The following is a 20,204-nucleotide window of genomic DNA, read 5'->3' on the forward strand; positions in this document are numbered from 1 at the left end:
GACGGGGGCCAGCAGGAGAGGCCACTCTAGACACAGACAAAACCCTCAACAGGAAACGTGTGCGCCGCTGAAAATGAGAGGCAGGCGGGGGCGGAGGGACGGATCTTCAGTTTTACTGCGCCACTTGTACCTGGGTACCAAATCACACTGATACAAGAGGCAAAAGCATATCAAAGCATATCAGATGATCATGTGATGTAGCTAAAGGCTGTAGGACAGTTGAAAAATGGACGATGTCTTAGGACGATAGGCACAAGAAATACATTTACAGTTAGCAAGTCAGAAACGTCCCACAGTGCCATTTAATGAGGACAGCATTGGAGTTTAACGGTTGGTATTCAAGTAATACCATTACCAGTGATCAGCAGAATCAATCATTCCATTCACTTAAGGGACGAGGATTTAAATTCATCCATTGTTATGAACTCTAAATGCACTTAAACTCACGCACCGAGCCTCAAGATACTGCTGAGTGTTCCCATACTGGAAATGTACAAAACTCTATGCATATTCAGCTGCTCGGGCTAGATCAAAGTGAATTATGCAACCGCGCCATGAAACATTGATCACCAGAGAGCGTCATCACTTTTTCGGCTTAAAGATTGATACGCTGTGTTTTAGTTTCCCCCGTTTCATTTGAGTCACGCCGGTGGATCCGGCAGCCTCGGATCAAACAGGTGGATAATTGCGGCATTTTGTATTGATTGGGATTTAACGGTCGTCCCGGTTCAAAGCAGAACATTTAACCCACGTCTACCAAAGACACAGCCAAAATGACGGCTATCATTTGAGATAAAGAGAAAATAGGATTTAAAGAGGCTTTAAAAAGGCACTTTTCGTTCCCAAGATGATAACGGCTAGGTTCGAAAACATCTTAAGGATAATTCTGGACGCTTCCTTACGCCGAAATGGAACGGAGGAAGAAGATGAGAGCTCAAACTAAAGGGTGAATGGGACCGGACTAATATAACAGGTGTTGACCGTGTGCAGCCATGAGAGAGTTACGAAGTAAACAAGGTGAAACCGCTCCTTGTCTCGCTCTCTTGAATTCGTCTCGCCAAGGTTAGAGGGCGTGCGTCGTGAATGTAGATCCCAATTTTCCTGCCCTTGCAAGTAGAGTAGTAGAGGCTTTTGGGTCTGGAGAATTGCTCATGCCCATCCTAAGCCCATTAGAAAAAAAAGGCGATGTGACAAAGACCCAAAGAAAAAAAGAAACATTAAAGTGATATAAAAGAAACCGAAGCATTGGAAGAGGAGTGCTAAGGAGTGAAAAGGGGATTCAGAGTCAAAGTGTAATTGAGAGGACAGGGAAAGAGGCAGGGAGACGGGAAGATAGTGGGATTAAGGGAGGTAGAGGGTGCCTTGTAATGCAGGGCTGAGCGGCGACTGGAGGCTCTCTCAGCCAAGCGCTTTGAGCCATCTATCATTCCAGTGGTAATACAGTACTTCATCGCCTAAACTCTCGAAGATGACTCATTTTCGAGCAATGTTGGAGGGCAACTAAGCCAGCTGACAAACATTCACATGCTCGGTAGATATACGACCGCGTAGATCACGCTTGTTGAATATACATGACAAAAAGCTAAACCCTGAGTGGTACTGTAATGGAGAAAAGCCAGAAAGATGTGCCCTCGCTTTGTGGGACTTAAGTACACTCCTGAAAGCTTAACGAACAAAAAAGAAAATATGCTGAAAGGAAAGAAAGGGAAAAAATCAATTCATTCAAATAAAAATATTACTTGGAAAACATCATTTATCAGTGTTTTAAATGCCATGAAATACTGAAGGTCACTGCATGCAGAAACTAGATCTAAAAGATACTTTGATTAATATGGTTAGACTGAACTCACAACAGTTGACATGTTGGCCACAGGGATAACAGGTGAAGTGAAGAACACTGATTGAAATCTTGGGTTCTGGCATTCATGTGGACTTGGCTTTAGAGGTTACCCCGACAAAGCACAACTCCCCCATGGCAACGGGCAACATGACAATGTTGTTGGTCTCCCCTGACGGGATATACTCCCCAACATGCCAAATATCTTCTTGAACCATTTGACGAAAATAACAAAGAGCTCAAGGCGTTGACCTGACCTCTAAAGTCTCCAGATCCCCCCAAAAAAACAATCCTCGTTCCTGAAAGGACACGCAGGAACACGCCTGATCAATGGAGGACCCACCCGCAACCCCAAAGGATCCATGGGCAGCAGTCCAACAGACTACTCAAGGTACGGTGCCAATGGTTCAGTGACATGAGGGAGAAATAATCCCTAGACCTAAGATAAACACCTGGTCACCAAGGACGGAAGCCAGCTCCAATGACCAATCAGTTCAGCCACCTATCTAAGCTCAACCCACCTTGGACATCCGCCGGGAAAAGCTTGGACCTTTCTCGCGACAGGCACGGTGAGAAGTGGCGACAAAAAAGTATTACGATGCAATCATGACAACCGGCACTAGATCATGCGAAGGGAGGGAGTCTCTAAAAGCAGTTGTTGTTTTCATTATCGCACCAAAGGTTCAGGATGGAGCGGAATATAAAAACAGGGGGTGTGGTGATTAATCAAGATCCTACTGGCCGATCACATTACCGGCCTCATCCATTTTAAACAGCTCTGTCAAATGCACCGTGTGAAAATAACTTTGCTGTCCTGGAGGTTCAGAGTGGCAACGTGTGAATACACAAGTACCCGAGGCAGGTGACGCGCCAGTGTGTTTGTAAGAGAAACTTTTATTTGGCATCTCAGACAGCTCTGTAGTAAAATGTAATGAATTATGTATTATATTATTTTGATGTTTGCCTTTGTTTCACTTTAGTGATTAATAAGGCCGGATTCAATTAAATATGCCCACTTTTATATGCTACGATAACGCCACCGCTGCCAAAAGACTGGAGCGGTTTGTTTAAGCTGTTTATATGATTGCATAAACTGACAATTCCTCATAATAATCCTGTTTACACGACTACTGAAAAATAAACTGCCTGCTCACCCCTATCAAATCTAATCAAAACTATTACAATCGTAATACTGCTGCACAGCATTACACTGCAATTGAGTTTTAGCCGGATGATTATAAATGCTAGGCTAGTTTTGCCAGACTAGTTGTGAGGGAGGTGATGACTCATGCAGCTGGTGGGCTACGCTACCCAGAGATGTGGATGAGGCTGCTGGAAATAGAAAGATGTTGGGAACAGTCCTGAGATTGGAGAACCTTTAAAGTGACTTCCAATGTCCAATAATGTGTCTCTTAGAAAGTCCCTACCGCCTAGACCTGGTGGTAGGCAATACTTGAATAGGGTGAATATATCAGTAATACAGAGAGGCTGTATGGTTATTCTTTAGTCAGTTGTTTATGACTAAATCAGTCACTGCTTTACTCAGCGACTTGTCTTTTTCGGTCTCTACACAGCCGGCCTCAAGCAGCTGGGTTCTGCTCAAGGTTTTTCCTTGCCACCGTCGCCTTCATGCTTGCTCCGGGGGTTCCGGGCCGGGTTTTGTAAAGCGTCTCGAGACAGTTTGAATCTCTTTTCCTTACTTTCTGACACGCATATAATATTGAAATTATGGAAGTTTAAATTCAATGTGACCAAAGTTTCAAATAATGAGGTATACGTATGTAAAAGCAATCAGCGGGAACCGAAGGCTCAGGCTTCAGATTGCTCCGGAAACTCTCTCCTAAAGTTTTTCCAACTTTTGTGCAGAGCCGATGACAGCTCATTGTGGATTTCTTAACACGGTCGTCTGCTCCAGACAAAGCACACATATAAAGCCAAACTACAGTCTTCTTAGTAAATGTACAGTATGTGTAGTAATATTGACATTTAATGTACTGCAGATTACCATACGACGCATCCATGCTGTTCATCAAACATCTATGAGTTGATTAGAGAAGTTGCCCTTACTTTTGTTACCTAGTAGGTTTATACATTGACATGCAAACACTTTTGTCAAGATCAATCAGCTGAAAGTTTGGTTTTAGGGACAGAGGCCCTTAAAGAGACAGGACCTTGTGTTGTTTTCAAGCAGGGGTTGAATCGAGAGGTTTCATAATAGCCTGAACAAGATAAATAATAATACATCTGAATTGTGAATCATGCAAAGTTATTCCAGTGGATTCCGGGAATTAAAAAACCAAGCTGGAAATGAGCATAACAGGTCCCCTTTAATGTGGATCTAACGGCTGAACTGTTTGCTGCCAAACGTAGCAACACTCATTATCTGAGGAGGTGCATTTCTACCAGACTTCACTACCCAGAACTTCAATCACATTGCCATCTTAGCGTAGGGTTGGCATAAAATCAATGCGGCACTTGACTCAATTTAGCTTACAGTCCCTCAAGTTGGGAGACTTATGATGACTTCTTCCAATCAGGCCCTCAATTATTACCGTGAGCTCTATCTCCACAATTGCAGATGTTAATCTGGACGAATGCCATCAGAGGGAGAGGGCTGTATTTTTATGGTAAAGTGGTAAAATGAGGGGAGAGCCATGAAAAGTTCTGGAGTTCACTCCAAAGATGAGCCGTGAATCAACATCAGTGGATGTTGTTTTTATCTTGGGGGAGAGATGATGAATATCCAGCAAAGTTATTAAAGGTCAGTAAAAGTTATATGCCCTCTCTGTGTTGGAGGAGGGAGAAAAAAAAAAAAAAAAAAAAAAAGGTTCCAGCGCTTTAGGGCGATAAGGAAGAGATGTAGCAGAAGACATCAAATGTGTATGTTGGCTACCCCCAACTGCCAATTAAAAAAGAAAGGAGAACTAGAAGAACAAGGATGAAAAGACTACAGAGTGCAGAGAAGGGCAAAAAAATCAAATAGAGGGAAGGAAAAAGCCTCGTCGGCTCCCTGCTCTCTGACTAACCACCTGCTCCTGCCTGAATTAGCTCTTTCTTTACTGTTTGGATTCAACCAAATGAAACTCACTCCCCCCAATTGACAAATTGACTGAGGCCTCCTCCTTCGATTTTTTCGACACAAAATTAAAACCCCATGTTTGGCGAGCCAACACCGTGACAGCTGTTAATCTGATGCAAAAAAAAAATAAATAAAAAAATACCCTTATACCAGCTCCAGGTTTCCAGAGGGTTATACGAAGAAAATAAACACTAAAAACTTCAAAACTCCTGCAAAGCTCTCGGCTCGTAGGGGCATAATGAACTCTGTGGGGCATTAAGCTTAGAAATCCAAAAACGGACACCGTTACGGTGGTTTCAAACCACTGGCTCAGTTAGTGTCAGTCCGCTTCTCTTTTATCTCGATCTCCTGAGACGCACCAGTCCGCTCCACGCCGGAAGACGTTCTTAAGCATCTCCCCGTTTTGCAACACGGGCTTCCGCCTCCATCTAATCACCAAATAGTCTTGTACGGCCACTTCTCGGTCGACTTTATAGGCTGCCAGCTTGAAATTTACAGCAGCTAATTGGCCAAAATTGAATGCCGCAGGTTTTTTTTTTATTTATTTATTTTTTTTATCAAAGGCGTTAGGGTAGGAGGCAGGCACGGGCTGAAAAATGAGACAGGATAATGAATGTCAGGTGATGTCAGCCGGTGCGGGAGAAGAATAGATGGCAAAGAAATAAACCTCTTTGATTTAAAAACTCTTTACAAAAAGAGGGTTACACAAGGGCAGGAGGTAAACACGCACAGATGGAAAGGCGGTTTAAATTCCTACAGTAATCCACGCAACTTCTGAATGCTGCTTGTTACTTTGCACGCTTGCTTCATAGCAAAAGGGAATCTTTATCTTCCCTTTCTGTTTCTGTCAGAGCTGTTATTAATATCCTTTTTTTTTTTTTGCATATTAACGCCGGCTGCAAAACCTCCCACCATTCTCTATTTGTTCACACTGTTACAACAGGCAGTTGTCCCCCGCCGCGCTCATCGGTCATGTTTTTGTTCTGTAATTGTCAGGTGCTCAACACATAATTGTATCATGGAAAAACAGCCTCCAACCAAGAGTACGCTAGACAAACCAGCAACTCCTCCATGAGCAGAGAAGGGCTGGTATAAATAGATCGTAATCGAGATCTCACAGAATCTCTGCTAAGTGATTAATGAAAAATATGCCCTCGGTATAATCTAATACACGCTGTTAAACACACAAATACACTTGATTGTTTAGGAGGCCCAGCAGGATTCAAATCCCTAAAAGTAGCGACTGCAACGCATGAATCCATAAATTAAAGTGCTACACGGGCCTTTTTATTACAGCCTGCCTAATTGAACATTTTCTATAAAGCAGAACCTGCATGATATTTGCACTTCCAGCGTTGAGCTCGTGTATTATTTCAAGTGACATCTCATTGTTTTAGGAGTTAAGTGTTTACGCAAACCCCGACTTTAAACAAGGCAAGGCCGCTTGAGCCGTGCATGAACAATGAAGGTATTACTCTCACATCTGTTCGGCATTACAATCTCTCTCAGTGGCAGCTGTCTCTTTGGAATACTAAAGCCTCATGACTACTACACGTACTGCACAAATATTTGCTTTTCTGATTCCTTTAGCACATTTTTGGCCTTCAGCTCCTATCTGAGACATCCTGGCTTTCACTAATTTGGGTCATGCATAACTTTTGCTTAATGCAACTTGATAGCATCCGTCATCAGATCCTTCTGTTCGCGTCCTCCAGACCTGACATGTCCAGTTTGTCAAGCTGGCTTTTCTGTTAGAAATGTTAGCGTCAGCACATCATAATGATCGAATCATCAGGGGTTATTGTTTTATTTTTTTTGCAAACTTTGGACAGCTTCCATCGGTGCTACAGAAGACATTGTACAGCTGTTTTCACAGGCAGAGCTGCACCTCAAAGTGTCTTGAACACTAAAAGAAATAAGATTAAACATCCACAAGTCCATGCGAACAACCAGGTTGATGTATTTTCTTGTTATATACCTTTAGACACACACTTGATTAGCTTAACATAGCCAGATTCAATTCTTAACAGAATATAAGTAGGGTAACACGGCGTTCGAATTTAATTAATGGGTGTTTCTTAACCAATACAGAGAAAAAAAATACCTCTGCACTCAATGGGTTAGTCGTCCAACCAATCAGTGCCAACTGGGTGTCAACAAATTCAGCTTAACGGAGTTCAAAAGAATCTGACTGGCCCGGGAGATCTTAGCCGGGGCATAATCAGTTCCCAATGGAGTGACTCCAGACTTATTTTGGCAGGGGGAAAGTTCGAGCTTGGTTCCTGGCTAGTACTCAATGCTGATATCAGAAACACAGAGCAAGGGTATCAGCGTGAAGCCTAGCTTGCCTCACAGCTAAGGGGAAATGAGGACAAGTAAGAAAAGGCTTCTTTTTTTTAAGCTATTTAGAATTACAGATGCCAAATCTGTGCGTTGTATTTACTACCAGTAAGCTCAAATCACTAATCGTCATTTGCCCCACGCTCAAATTTGATCATAAGCAAAATCAAGTAAGAGGAACTGTCCCTTTATAACCTTCATTGAAGAAAACGCCAATTAATGTGTATCTGAGCTTCCTCTGAGTGTCTAGACTTTCTGGCGATTGGGGACCTGAGATTTAGGTTTTCTTCCCATAAACCCTACGCCCATGACATCCTGCTTGAGATGAAGGGATTTAAATAAAGATTGGCCCAAGAAGAAAAAAAAAAAAAAACCCAAACGGGGATTCTTCAGTTAATCCTGCTCTCCTGCTCAAACAAATATCTCATCAAATCCTTCATCTCTGAAATAAGGTCAAAAGCCAAGGATAATGAGAACTGGTACGTATGGGAAAGATCATCGTTAAAGGAGAAGGAATCCTCCCATCTGCTTTCCACTTCTTATCCCTCAATCACTCCCGTCCCTCTGTCAGCACATGTTTCCATCCAACGGGAGAGGAGCCATTTGTCTCACGCATCCCAGCCCGAGCGTGGTGAAGTAAATAATGGCGCGGGAGCATTTGTTTTCCGCACAAACGCCATTAACAGGAAGGTTGTCAAATGTCAACTGTCAAGCGGCCAAGCAGGTTCAAATCGCGGGCTGCCTTCATTTAGTTTTATCGCCCTCGCGAGACTCATCAAGCTGTGATATCTATTAACCTTCATCATTAGTGTCATGTGCACAAACACAAAATGCTGGTGGACAAAAATATGCTTTGTTCTTCTTTGTTCTTGTGATGACACAGCAGAGGGATGAATCCCAGGGAGACCGAGGAAAAGAAATAAAAAAAGACAAAATAGTCTGGGCAGACAGGGACATGTCCGTGCCTGTGTTTGGATGCGCATGTGTTAGAAAGGGGGATGGAGGGGGGGGTCTTCATCCTGACCTGCTTTTCTCCTTCAGGGGTCATGCACAAGCCCACCACAATGCTATCAGCTGTCCCTTAAGGTGCCTGCTGAGGTCTACCGAGATATAAGGTGATATATAGCTTTGATATAGCCTGTAATTACTGGCCGTGAAGGCCACACCGCCTTGGGGAAAGGAAAAGGGGAGCACAAAAAAAAAAGACACTGGGGCTCTGATGAGAAAAGGGTCAGTGCTGTTTGATAGCACCACTGTCTTGCCTCTCAAGCGATTTCACGCAGAGGGAAGTGCCACCAGATCTGTACATGTGTTGAAGAAATGCAGACTCAACAGACACATCAGCTCCCAAACAATAACCGCCAAAGAAATATCCCACAAGGGAATATAAAAAAAGAAAACACAGGCTGCTGCATTCGCGCAGACACTATGCAAATGGCGTCAAATTGTTCCAAACGAATCGCTGATAGCACGTTTCAATTACAGCGTGATTACCCTCCATGCAGCTTGCACCACCTATGGGTGACATGTTTATCTAGAGCCTGCGCGCAGCCATGACGTGCAAAGCACAGAGCGAGGAACATCTAATAAAAGAGAGCCACTCATTTCGGTCTGTCACAGCATGGCGCGACACAGCCTTCATTTCAAAATGCATTACAGCACTCACAAGCTCAGAGACGTGCTATCACTCAGACACAGGGTGCTATTAGCGCTCGCTTAGAGGGCTGTAATGGAACCAAACACCTCACCAGAGTAGCGCTTTATATATATGTTTATAAGTGGGCTAAACTAGAATAGGTGGAGTTTGGGTTTGATAGCTGAATGTCAATGCGGCGTTCTTAGCGGCTGTTGGGAGTCGAGGGAATTGAGCCGCCTCAATGTGTATTGACAGGCCCGCGCGAGCCGGTGACACGGTTGCCGCGCGTTCGCCGCCGCCGGGCTGCAGGCCTGGCATGCAGACGAAGCCGGCGGCAGCGTGGCTCGTCTTCAGACACAATGTGAATGCTAACTACGAGGCTCCTGCCAGTCGCCGCGACTCAACCAGTGCCAGCAGGAGAGGCAGGTGGTGCACGGGCCAGTGGAGGAAGACTCCCAAAAGAGGAGAATATCAGCACATTCACCAGCACGCTAATTAGATTAGAACCAGATTAAGGTAATTCTAAGATAATTACACCTGTTATTGAAGCAGTTTTTCTTTCTTTAATTAAGACTGAAATGGTAATCAGATTAGATAAACCACCTCTTTTTTTTTCCAATTCCTTACTGCACACTACATGTTTAAAGTTTGAATTAAATATTTTAAGAGTTGGAGCAGAAGAAATCTAACGCCAATTAAAAAACAAAGTAGAAGAAATAGGGTTTCAATCTATGCACTTTAGTGTCAAACACTGGACGCTTCTCACCCTCAGTGGCCACCATCTTGGTGACATAGAGGGCCGATGTTCCAGCTGGAGGTTGCTGCAGGATCTTGGGGTCGGAATTAACACCATACCATACAAATGGTTGGTCATGCACGTCTACCGCTACACTGTTGTGAGATAGAGGCCACCAGTACGTTAATAGCGGTGCGTAGCTAGGGTTAGTTGGGTAAGTCAACCTGTCAATTGCGCAACTTGCCAAGTTTGAATTGAAACAACACTATTCTGTTGAAATTCACACAGAAAACAGTTAAAGTGCTGTTTTTCACAACCTGTACCTTATTTCTGGCATAAAATAATTTCTGATCGGCTTGTTTACCTGTAATTTCCTACTGCTATGGTCCGTCCACAACCTCAGAATCTGAAAAATATTCAGCCATGTTGCAAAAAAACTAGCAGCAGTAAATTACAGGTAAAGAAGTCAATTGTTGTGGGTGAATGGGGCACTCAGAGACGACACCATCCAGGTCAGAAGACATCATCCAGGGTCTGTAGGTCAATCTACAGACCCCGGATGATGATAACAGGTAACTCAGGACTCAACGGGGAATAGCACTAGCGTATCATAACAAAATATTGGTGAAATGAACGTGTTTCGTGGCAGATAATGCGTTATTTAGAGGCTGCGTTTCGGTGCCCCATTCACTTCCACTATATGGATATACATAGATCTAATTATCTCCCAAAGGAATACAAATTATACAAAAGTTATATGGGTGGGTAAACAACTGTATTTTATGCCAGAAATAAGGACCAGGTTGTAAAAAAACAGTAGTTCCCCTTTAAGTGTGCTTACGGAAGTGTCCGAAATGAGACACACCTCTGGTATCACCATTATTTTGTCCATTGTGCTAAGGATAATACACATAAACAGCTTTACCACTGTGATTTACAGAAATATGCCTGAAGTCATAGTGTTGACCCTTGCTGACCTCAGGGGCCACAACTACAACCTGAGTAAATCCCATTCATGTCAAACAGATACCTTACAGAGTGCACCTGGATGGCTGAAATTTCAACAGTGTCTGCCGCCACTTCAGACAGCAAATGTATCGGTATTGGCACTTGGTGAGTGAGAAGAAGAAATTCTAAATATCTCGGTATGGCTGATAAATCATTAAAGGATTTTTTTTATTATTTTTTTTATGCAAATTCATCAACACAAAGAACCAAAGCAACCCCATTAATGATTCCAGCTATTTTCTGTTTCGCCTCTGTTTCTGCAGTCTCCTTCCAGACATTAGCCCAGTAATCAAACAGCTCATAGAAAGCACAATTATTGGGGAAATCAGGTTACTGGGAAGCATGTAAATGCGTTAATCACACTATTACATTGTTTGGATTGTTTCCAGTGATTGGGTTATAGTGCGCATGTAAACACGCTGCGTGATGAATAGAAGAAAGGAGACGGGAAAAGTACGAGATGGAGGAGGAACGGCGAGCTAAAATATTAATGAACGAGTGCGTTTGAATCACCGCTGTTGTCGACGCGTTGGAGTTCGTAAAGCAGACAAGGCGGTGAAGGGAGAAATAATTATCTTCAAGAATTACTGTGTAGCGTTTTCTTAAAGATTACAAATCTGATCAAAGCGAGTTAATTGTAATTGAACTAAGCAATACATCAACACTGTTTTGCTTCTCATTATCACAATACACATGCTGATACTGTATTCTTTTAAAAGCCAAATATAACTATTTCAGTCTTTGGCCTATGCCTTATCACAAGAAGAAGATTTTCTCTCTTCAAATTGCTTGTTTCTGTTTTCTTGTTTCTGGTCTTCTTTTAAACCCTAATGAGCTTAGCCACAGGTGCCTAGCAACGGCCCTGACAGCCTGACAATGAACAGTCGGGGGTGGCGTTCGTTTGTTGTGCTAACCTCGACATGCTAATGCTACGTCGCTGGAGTCACAAACGCCATTGAATCCTCTCGCCCGACCCCTTCTTTGGCACCCTCCCATTCTCAATTCATACCGCCCCCACCTTTCTTCCACTTAGCAACTTCCTCTCCCGAGACAAAGTGTTCTGGCTCCGAGTCGGGTTGCAGTTACCTTTAAGCATCGCCGCAACGCCCCCGGTAGCAACGAGATGCTGAAAAGACGTACTTCACCCTGGTACTTTGTGTTAGTTTTGTGTTCTTGACAGTAGCGGGACCCGTTGATTCATTCCTGCAGGGATTTTCAGTCCGAGTGGGCGGCCGGGAGAACAAGGGAGCTACAGGGTGCATCAATTATCTGACAACATGTTTCAAACTACCGCTTTGCAGATAATCAGCTGCTTTTCACACAGCTGATTATCTGAACTCTGTGGTACCAAACTAAAAAGCAAAGAGCAATTGTTTGATAACGCCCAGAAGTCCATTAGTATTCTCAAAAGGGCATGTCCAATGTGGAACTAAAGCTTTGGAAATAAAGGGAAGTGAACATACGTTCAGCTCTGGAAATAAAGTGAGGTAGACAAAGTCAATGCGGAGTAGCAATTTAGATAAAGTCCATCCCTTCTGAGTGCTCAAGGGTGTTTTGACCTCAAAGGCAAGAGTAACCATGCTTAGAAAGATCCCAATTTCATTCTGCTCTAAGTGTGGCAATAAGTCAACAAAATAGCTCAGATAGACTATATGTATATTCACTCCACACTCGCCTAGAGCTCTACATTTCCTGAATTCAGACTACTTGGTTAAAGCCCCAAAAACTTGTGTATATATTACCTTAATGTTGGCAATCAATTACACTGCAAAAGCCAAAGCGCGGTAAGACTACACCCTGTCTGCCCTGACAAATAGGTCTCCACGTCCCGGTTTCCGCACAACAGGGTCATAACTCTGAGAACCAGGCTCACGTCTGGCAGCAGAGCTCATCAAGAACATTGTTACTTTGACAAACACCTGATAAAGTTTTTTTTCATTATTGCTAATGGGCACCGATTTGCATCGGAACAAATTCATGACCGGCATCGATTAGCGGACAGGTACGGTGAGGGTGATTCTTGACCCAATTAACCCTCAACGGAAACATCTCACTACAACGTATGACTGCCCTGATGAAGTGTTTTTTGTATTGATTTTGCTCTTGAAACTTTGTGAACCTGGCCACATCTCATGGGTCAGTCATACGTCAGCGCAAAAGGCATGTTAATATAGTGTATGTGCTGTTTCTAAATACCAGGATTTCTAGCATTTCCATTTTTTAGATCAATAAATTTAACAAAGCCAGTCATTTAAATTGGTTACTTTCCAGCATAAATCAACTTTTTGCCAACTAGTGTGTGGCTGTGTGTGGACATATTCAGTGTCCACACTCTCGACTTCCTAACGGGAGCCGAAGCTACTCCTTCCTATTATCATTATCATTTGAGGCCATCATCTGTCCTGACACGACAGATGGTTTGTTAAACAGAACCATTTGAGAAGTCGACCTTGGAAACTGTTAGATAAAGGGAAGGCACTCTGGGAAGAAGAAAAAAAATATCTGGCAGGTGATTGGATGAGCCATCTGTCCATCACTGTCATACATCCATAATGTTAACCCGTTCGTCACTCCTAAAACACGCCTGTCAGGACACTGACTGGTCTGAACCACTGCAACTTCGATTCTGCATTGATCTTGGGACCCTTCAGCTGTCTCATACAAAAAGTCATCAATACAAACAATACGTACATATAAATACTGTAACTGTAACACTTAAAGTGAGTATAATCCTAAATGTAAAGTATAAAAGTACCTCATAAATGTAAGAATATTAACAGGAAATGATGCCTTTAAGTGTGAAATTTAAATTCTCCTCACTTTCTCTGTAAGAAATTTTTAATTTGTTATATTATATATGCATATGCACATGCACTTTCAGTGGCCTTGGCTGGAAAGTCCAGTCTATGGTTTCAGTTTTACTATAAAGAGGAAGCTCTTAGGTTCATGATTAGGTCATGTCATCCTGCAAGTCCCTTGTGAAACCTCTATAGCTCATTGTCTAACAAGCATTAGTTATCTCTTTTTTATGGGTTGTGGCAACCCACATCTAATTGTGTTACTATTTTCAAAACTGCAGTCTTTGCGATTTACAAACTGCATTGCCCCAAACAGAAATTTAGCTTTGAAAGGGATTAATCTGCCGAATTAGCTACGTATTCATCTGTGTCTTTACCTCTGTGACATGATCTTGTATGCATCTGGCAGGTAACACCGCGTGTTCTCCATCTGCGCCGGGTCCGCGTCGCAGATCTTGTCGTCGGTGCGGCCGTAGTTGGCGCTCTCGATCATGATGACGTCGGTGCCCGGGCAGCGCAGCTCGATGGGGTAGCTCTCACACGACAGCTCCCTCCTCACCACCGCCATGGGGATGGGTGCTCGACTGAAGGCTGCAAAGGAATGAACAATTACACAAAAGGTAAGCTTGATTATTGCCGTTTACTTCTTGATCTGGGTGAAAACAATGTTACAAGAAGGCGTTGCAGCGGCCTAATCTCGGAGCTTGTGGAGAATCATGAATCTGCACATTGCTGCAGGAATGTACAATAACAGACGGGAGGACCTCCAATGAAAAGTTCTGACACTGAGACCTAAGAGATTAGGTTCTCCACCTTTGTCTGGAGAGTGTGGGCAGATGGGACGCTGCTTGTTTGGAGTGGGAGGATGAGCAATACCACAGGGGCCCCCGAGAGGCCAGGAGTTGTAGAAGGAGAGAGTACGAGATTGACACAGATCAAACATAAGGAAATAGACACGGTGTTTGCTTTTGGCTGTGAGAAAATAAACATTCATTATATGGGCATTCAACTGAGAAATTAGAGACAGACAGAAACACACAGTGGAAAAAAAAAAAAAACAACACAGCAGTGCGTCTGAAATAAATTGTTACAATTCCCCTTCAGACTAGAATCTGCAAATCATAGGAGCTGATGGATTCTTCTCTTTGTATTTTAAGGTGAGACAGCGCGCTTCGCTGAGGCTACACGCGGGCAGGAGGCAGAGGGTCAAAAGGTGCTCTGTGCCTTAAGCCAAAGCTGAGAGTCAGTTTGGCAAAAGTCTGCCTTTTACTGCCGAGCCAAAACGGCCAGGAGGGCGAGTGGGACTGAGCGGCGGCCATCCGGCGTTTGCAGTTTTCTCTTTTCCTTTGACACAGGGGCCCCGCGTGCACGCCCACGCACGTCTGCGGAGGCTCACACCCGCGCGCGAGCCAGCATGTGCGCAGCAGACTGGAGAAGTTCTGTGTTTACAGCGAGAATAAAAAATGAGCGAGGAGCGTAAACATTGGCCCGGGTGACCGCAGGAGGACTGCAGATTTTTATAAACATCCTTTCAGGCGAGCGCCCGGGCCCCGAGGAGCCACCGCCAGGCGACGCGGAGCGCGGGCCATTCATCAGGGAGGACGGAGGTGAAAAGGAAACGTGTGAAAATGAGAGCAGACGGTATCAGCTGAAATATCAATATCATGAGGAACTGTTACATTCATCACTTTCTATAGGGGCGTTATCAGCTCTTTGTCCTGAACCATGAAGAGAAAAGAATGAGTTAGAGAAACGCGTATATAATATACTTTGTATTTTGGGAAACTTTGAAAAAAAAGTCCATTAAGTAGTTGCTGTGGAGCTTTCAATCATATCAGATGGAGATTGCCTAGTTTGTGTAGACTGCTCAAACTGGAGATTTGAAGAAGTAAATTGGGAATCCGAACAGCTTTGATTCTACGGTCATGCAATCTAAGCTACTAAACAGCCAAATGAATATACATATTTTTCTCCAACCATTAAAAGAATTTATTATAAAACCATGAGCACAGTGTAATGCCTACAACAAAAGTCCACTTTCCAGCTTGTTAAGGGCCTCCAAATGCATCTCAGTATTTGCCTATTGATGTTACCACACATAATAAAGCCTGGGCCGTTGCCATTTGCGGATGACTACAACGGGGATGTGGATCAAAGTTAAAATAAAAAAGCTAACCGGACCTTGACTTGGAATTCTTTTGTCCCGCATATTACACACAGCTCTGGAAAACGCATCTGTCATCTTGCTCCCTCTGTGCGTATTGGGGCGTGAAGTGGCAAATGTTTAAGTAATAAACCGCTCTCTGTCTGAAGTGTCCAATTTTCTGTCATTACTTTTTTTTTTCTCACCCATGCAATCATCCCATTGTATGACATGCTTATGATTCAGGCAATGGAAAAAAATATATATATATATCTTTTGTGTTTCCACTTGAAGCTGTAATAATGACTATTTTCTGACGGGAGTCACATTTAAGTTTGTCCTGTATTGTGTTGGATAACACCGTGTGCTTCTGTCATTACCAGCTCTTCCCTTTTTCTCTTCATTTAAGGTTGGCTGGCTGGTCATGTTTAATTAGATATCTTAAAACTCCTATGTGCAACAATGTCAACCTGACTTCTCTTGTAATCCCAGACTGACTCGACAGTGATGAGATCAAGGCTTCGCAGGCGCCACACCATCTGTCCCAGAACTCTTTGTTCTTGTACTTGCAGGAGACACTTATTTATGTCTCCGGAGCATGTTTGGGGTCACCGAAGAATGTATTTTGGACTCATCAGATGCTTTGCTGAGGGTAACAATCATCTAAAGTGCCTAGAACTTTTTCTACGAAGCCGGTCTCATGGGAGTCAGTGAAACAATCACAAAATGTAATTAAAGTGATTTGTGTCCTTGGGCACGGGCACAAATTTGAAAGTAATGTATTTCACTTTGAAGTACCTTTTGTGCCTGCAACACATAATTGGACGGGTGTGTTTTAACCAAAACCACAGTCTTTGCCGAAACCACGTTCTAATTGCCTAAACCCAACCGAATGTTCTGGTTGCCCAAACATTACTTCTAATTGCCTAAACCTAGCCAGGTGTTCTGGTTGCCTAAACCTAACCAAGTGTTACTGTTGTCTAAATATAACCAAACAGAAATTCATACGTCAGACTGGTGCCACCACCAACCATTCAAGTTCCTATGGAGGTCTTTTGCCAATCTTTCTACCGCTCAGTACTACATTTTTATCCAAGTCATAGTCAGTGTCATGAAATGTGTCAAAAATCTATATATTAAAAAAAAAAGAAAATGCCAGTTTTATAAAAAGGTTGCCTTTCAGACAGGTGTTGCAGGCATGAACGTCTTGGTTGTGCAACCTCTCAAGTAAAATACAGAAACATTTTTGCTTGTGGACAATAATTACGGAAATCTCGCGTCTTGTATGATGTCCAGTTGCATTTCTGGGCATACGCCGTTTTTAGCCACTAAAAGTCAGTCAAGCTACCACTTTTAATCTTTCCCTTAAAGTAAACAGACACAACACAAAGACCCGCGGTGAGGTGAAACAACAAAAGAAGCCCCTCATTACGGTGTCATTTCGTTTCGTCTCATAAATCATTCAAACCCCAAACACGGCGAAGCGCACTTGCCATTGAAACACCGCAGACTGGAATAATTATATTCACTGTGGTGATGAAAGCCATCAATTATCTTCCCCTTAATGGGATTTATTCCGCCTCCTGAAAAGTACCGGTGTGGATCACACCAAACTTTGTTGAAACTGACAGCAGCAGAAAAGGGGGGTAGGATAGGTGGACTCAGGCAGGTGCGCCGAGATGTTTGTTTTTTATTTTTTAAAGCGTGATTGACTTTGATTGAAACAGACTGGACTGGACTGATCCGCAAGTTTTTATGTTTTGTGATATTGTTTGAGAGTTTCCACCTAAAAAAAAATAAACTCTCTGTTAGAAAACCGTGTACCATTAATCCTGCTAGATTGCCAGATGTGATCTCTATGATTTGCTGTGAAACCTTAGAGCAACTCCCTAAAACCTTGTAAAGTGGAGGGAGCGACCGATGCCAGCATCCCCCAAAAGAAGCATTAAAAAAACATCAGACAGCGGCGAACATGACGCTGTCAACATGGGCACCAGCAATCCCCTAATGTAAGCAAGTAAAAGCATGCCAGCTACGTCTCGGATTACCCAGCTAGTCAACAACTGTGGTGTAATTACATTTGTGCCTGGAGGCGGTGATTGATAGGGCTCATATTCCTCAGGTGCCAGAGCCAGCATCCTGCCCCGCTCGCACGTACTAACGCTGTCTACCTGCACACATCCATTGTTGGATCCATTGAAAATCGAAATTGGAAGTCCGTCCTCTTTTCTAAGTTCCCATGTTCTATTCACTTCATCTCGCCTTCCCCCTCTCCGGCTAATACTTTAGAGGTGTATTTATATGCAGTGCGTATCTCTTTCCCCCACTGCAGATTCTCCCTGGATAATTCCTCTGACAAGCGCACTGCTGAATAAGGCAAAAAAAAAAAAAGGGAGGAGTAGTTTGGGGTGAGAAAACTGGAATGGTCACGCTGGATACTTCCATTACTTTCACACCACCAAACAGTGTTTTTAATCATGTAGCCCGCAAATGACGTAGCTCGCAAATGAATATTTCAGAAAACGCAATTACTCGGCAAAAAGGGCAACAGAAAGGTCAGGGAGAAAAATGGTCATTTTGAAAATGTCGCTCCCCCGCAGAGCTTTTAAAAATCACTCTGAGAGGGAGGAAAGGCTTTTGGAGTTCTCATTGTGGGTTTGCTAATCGTGAGCAAGAAGAGAGAATATTTTTGCTGTTAAAGAAAAAAAATTAAAAAAAATAAAAATAAAAAAAGCTTATTGTTGGGTCACCGACACGGAGCACAGACCCATTGACTTCCCGGAACCACCGGGCGTTGAAGTGCAGACAGAGAGGAGCAACAATGACATTTAAAAGTCATCACTGGTAACAAAACAGGGGCCTCTGGGAGCGTGCTTTTCATTTCATCTCCCAAGAAAGCATATCACGGAGCGGCAGTTAAGGTCGACCCGGCACGCGCGTTCACGATGAACCCCGACGAATGAGCCCCGGATCAACGGGATTCTGGGACACACTCGAGAAACATTAGCTTTTAGATCATTTCCAGGCTTCAGCGGGAGTGGGTAAGCTCTCACGCGGCAGATCATTCCCCAATAAATATGTTCCCTACAATTAGGCTGGCAAGGTGCCGAATGCGTTCCCAGTAAAGGAGAGAAAAAAATGAGTTTAGGTTGTTAATATGCAAGGATGTTATATTTTATTCGTTAAAAGAGGCTCAAGTTTCTGTAGCAGACAATCTAAAGCGTGTGCCTGGGTGAAGGAGGGGTGGAGGGGCTGCATGGGATGAACTCTGACTTCATTGAATTAATGAAAGATTGATGGAAGAGAGGGGAGGAGACGGTGAGGGAGCTGATTCAACAGATCAAATGTCTCGTTTTTCCGCCGAGAATCGCTGGATGGGTCCGGCCCCCAGAGCCGGTGATTAATTAGTGCATCTGAATCTGGATCCCGTTATTTGATTAGACCAATGGGAGCTTGTCACATCAACTTCTTGGGTTGCAACAAATGACATTTTCTGGCGGTGGGGAGGGCACCGAATAAGTCAAGCTGCGACGGCCGCTTTGCAACTGGAGGGAGAGAATCTCTGCAGCTCGCTTTTTCAATAATGCAAGGGGGATTATTTGTCTTGAAGTGAGAAACGGCTCAAGCAAATTGTTCTCCCAAATAAATTGCGTTTACATGTGGCCTGAGGCAGGCAACGTCTCTGAGGCTTTTTTTTTTACGCGCCGTGCAAAATGATCCAGGAACTGAACTGTCAGAGAACTCGGCAGATGGAGCGTTTTGGAGAACGGCATCGATAAAACAATGTTTGCATGTGAAAAATGTGGCTCCAAACTGGTGCAATCGCGTTCCTTGTACATTGCCAATGTGGTGAGCAGAACTTCTGAAAAGTTTCACCACTGCGTAGAAACATGTGGGGCCGGATGACATACAATACCTCTGTAATAATAAATTCATGGGCCGACCGCAGGAGCGATCATGACAAACTTCTCAAATCGACTTGATGGCTTCTGACACTTTGACCAACGACGCTGCTAAGCACAATTAGCATTACTCATCGTGACAGGACCCAGATATCCATTCAGCGCGCCGAATGAACGAGCCATTTGTTTTGCTGCCGCTCGCATTCGCCGACACACATTTGAACACATTAATTGGCAACACACCACGCGCTCGCTCGAATTCCAGCAGAGGGGAAAGACGGATGGTGTTTTTTTTTCGCGGGCCCCGACGTGCAGACGCGCGTTTCAAGCTGTCAATCAAACTGCCCATGACGCCTGGAGGGAAATGAGCTCTTCTGTGTTAACAAATTAGCTCGCGGGGATACAGATCCGGAGCATTCGGAATAAACTACCTTATTGGATCAGCCTCCTCACACGGCGAATATCTGAGGTTTTCTTATGAGAGCGCAACTTCTATCCGATGAAATCCACGAGATCATTACAGAGCAGCGGGGCATTGCTTTTTTTTTTCTTCCCCTCCTTTCCCACAACGCGTCGACACGGTTAAAGTTAATAAGTGTGAGAGTTAATAAATTGGTTACTGGATGCCGGGGAATCTGCAGAGCGCAGCAATTTCCTTCCCTCTGTGATATACTTCCAGCAGACAGAAACCTCATATTTGCGCGAACACTCAGGCAACAAATACA

General features: G+C 43.7%; 1 protein-coding gene across 1 annotated transcript in view; it reads right to left on the reverse strand.

The window, feature by feature from the left end:
* LOC311486633 (adhesion G protein-coupled receptor L3) overlaps nucleotides 1–14,025 on the reverse strand; it is a 134,601-nt gene extending 120,576 nt beyond the window's left edge. The window contains exon 1 of the mRNA XM_084542557.1: nucleotides 13,812–14,025. Coding sequence (XP_084398683.1) covers nucleotides 13,812–14,002 — 191 coding nt within the window. The 5' untranslated portion in view covers nucleotides 14,003–14,025. The remainder of the gene's footprint in view (nucleotides 1–13,811) is intronic.
* Nucleotides 14,026–20,204: the final 6,179 nt, after the last annotated feature.

The sequence above is a fragment of the Chelon labrosus genome (genome assembly GCF_963514085.1).
Source record: "Chelon labrosus genome assembly, chromosome: 1".
Lineage (NCBI taxonomy): Eukaryota > Metazoa > Chordata > Actinopteri > Mugiliformes > Mugilidae > Chelon > Chelon labrosus.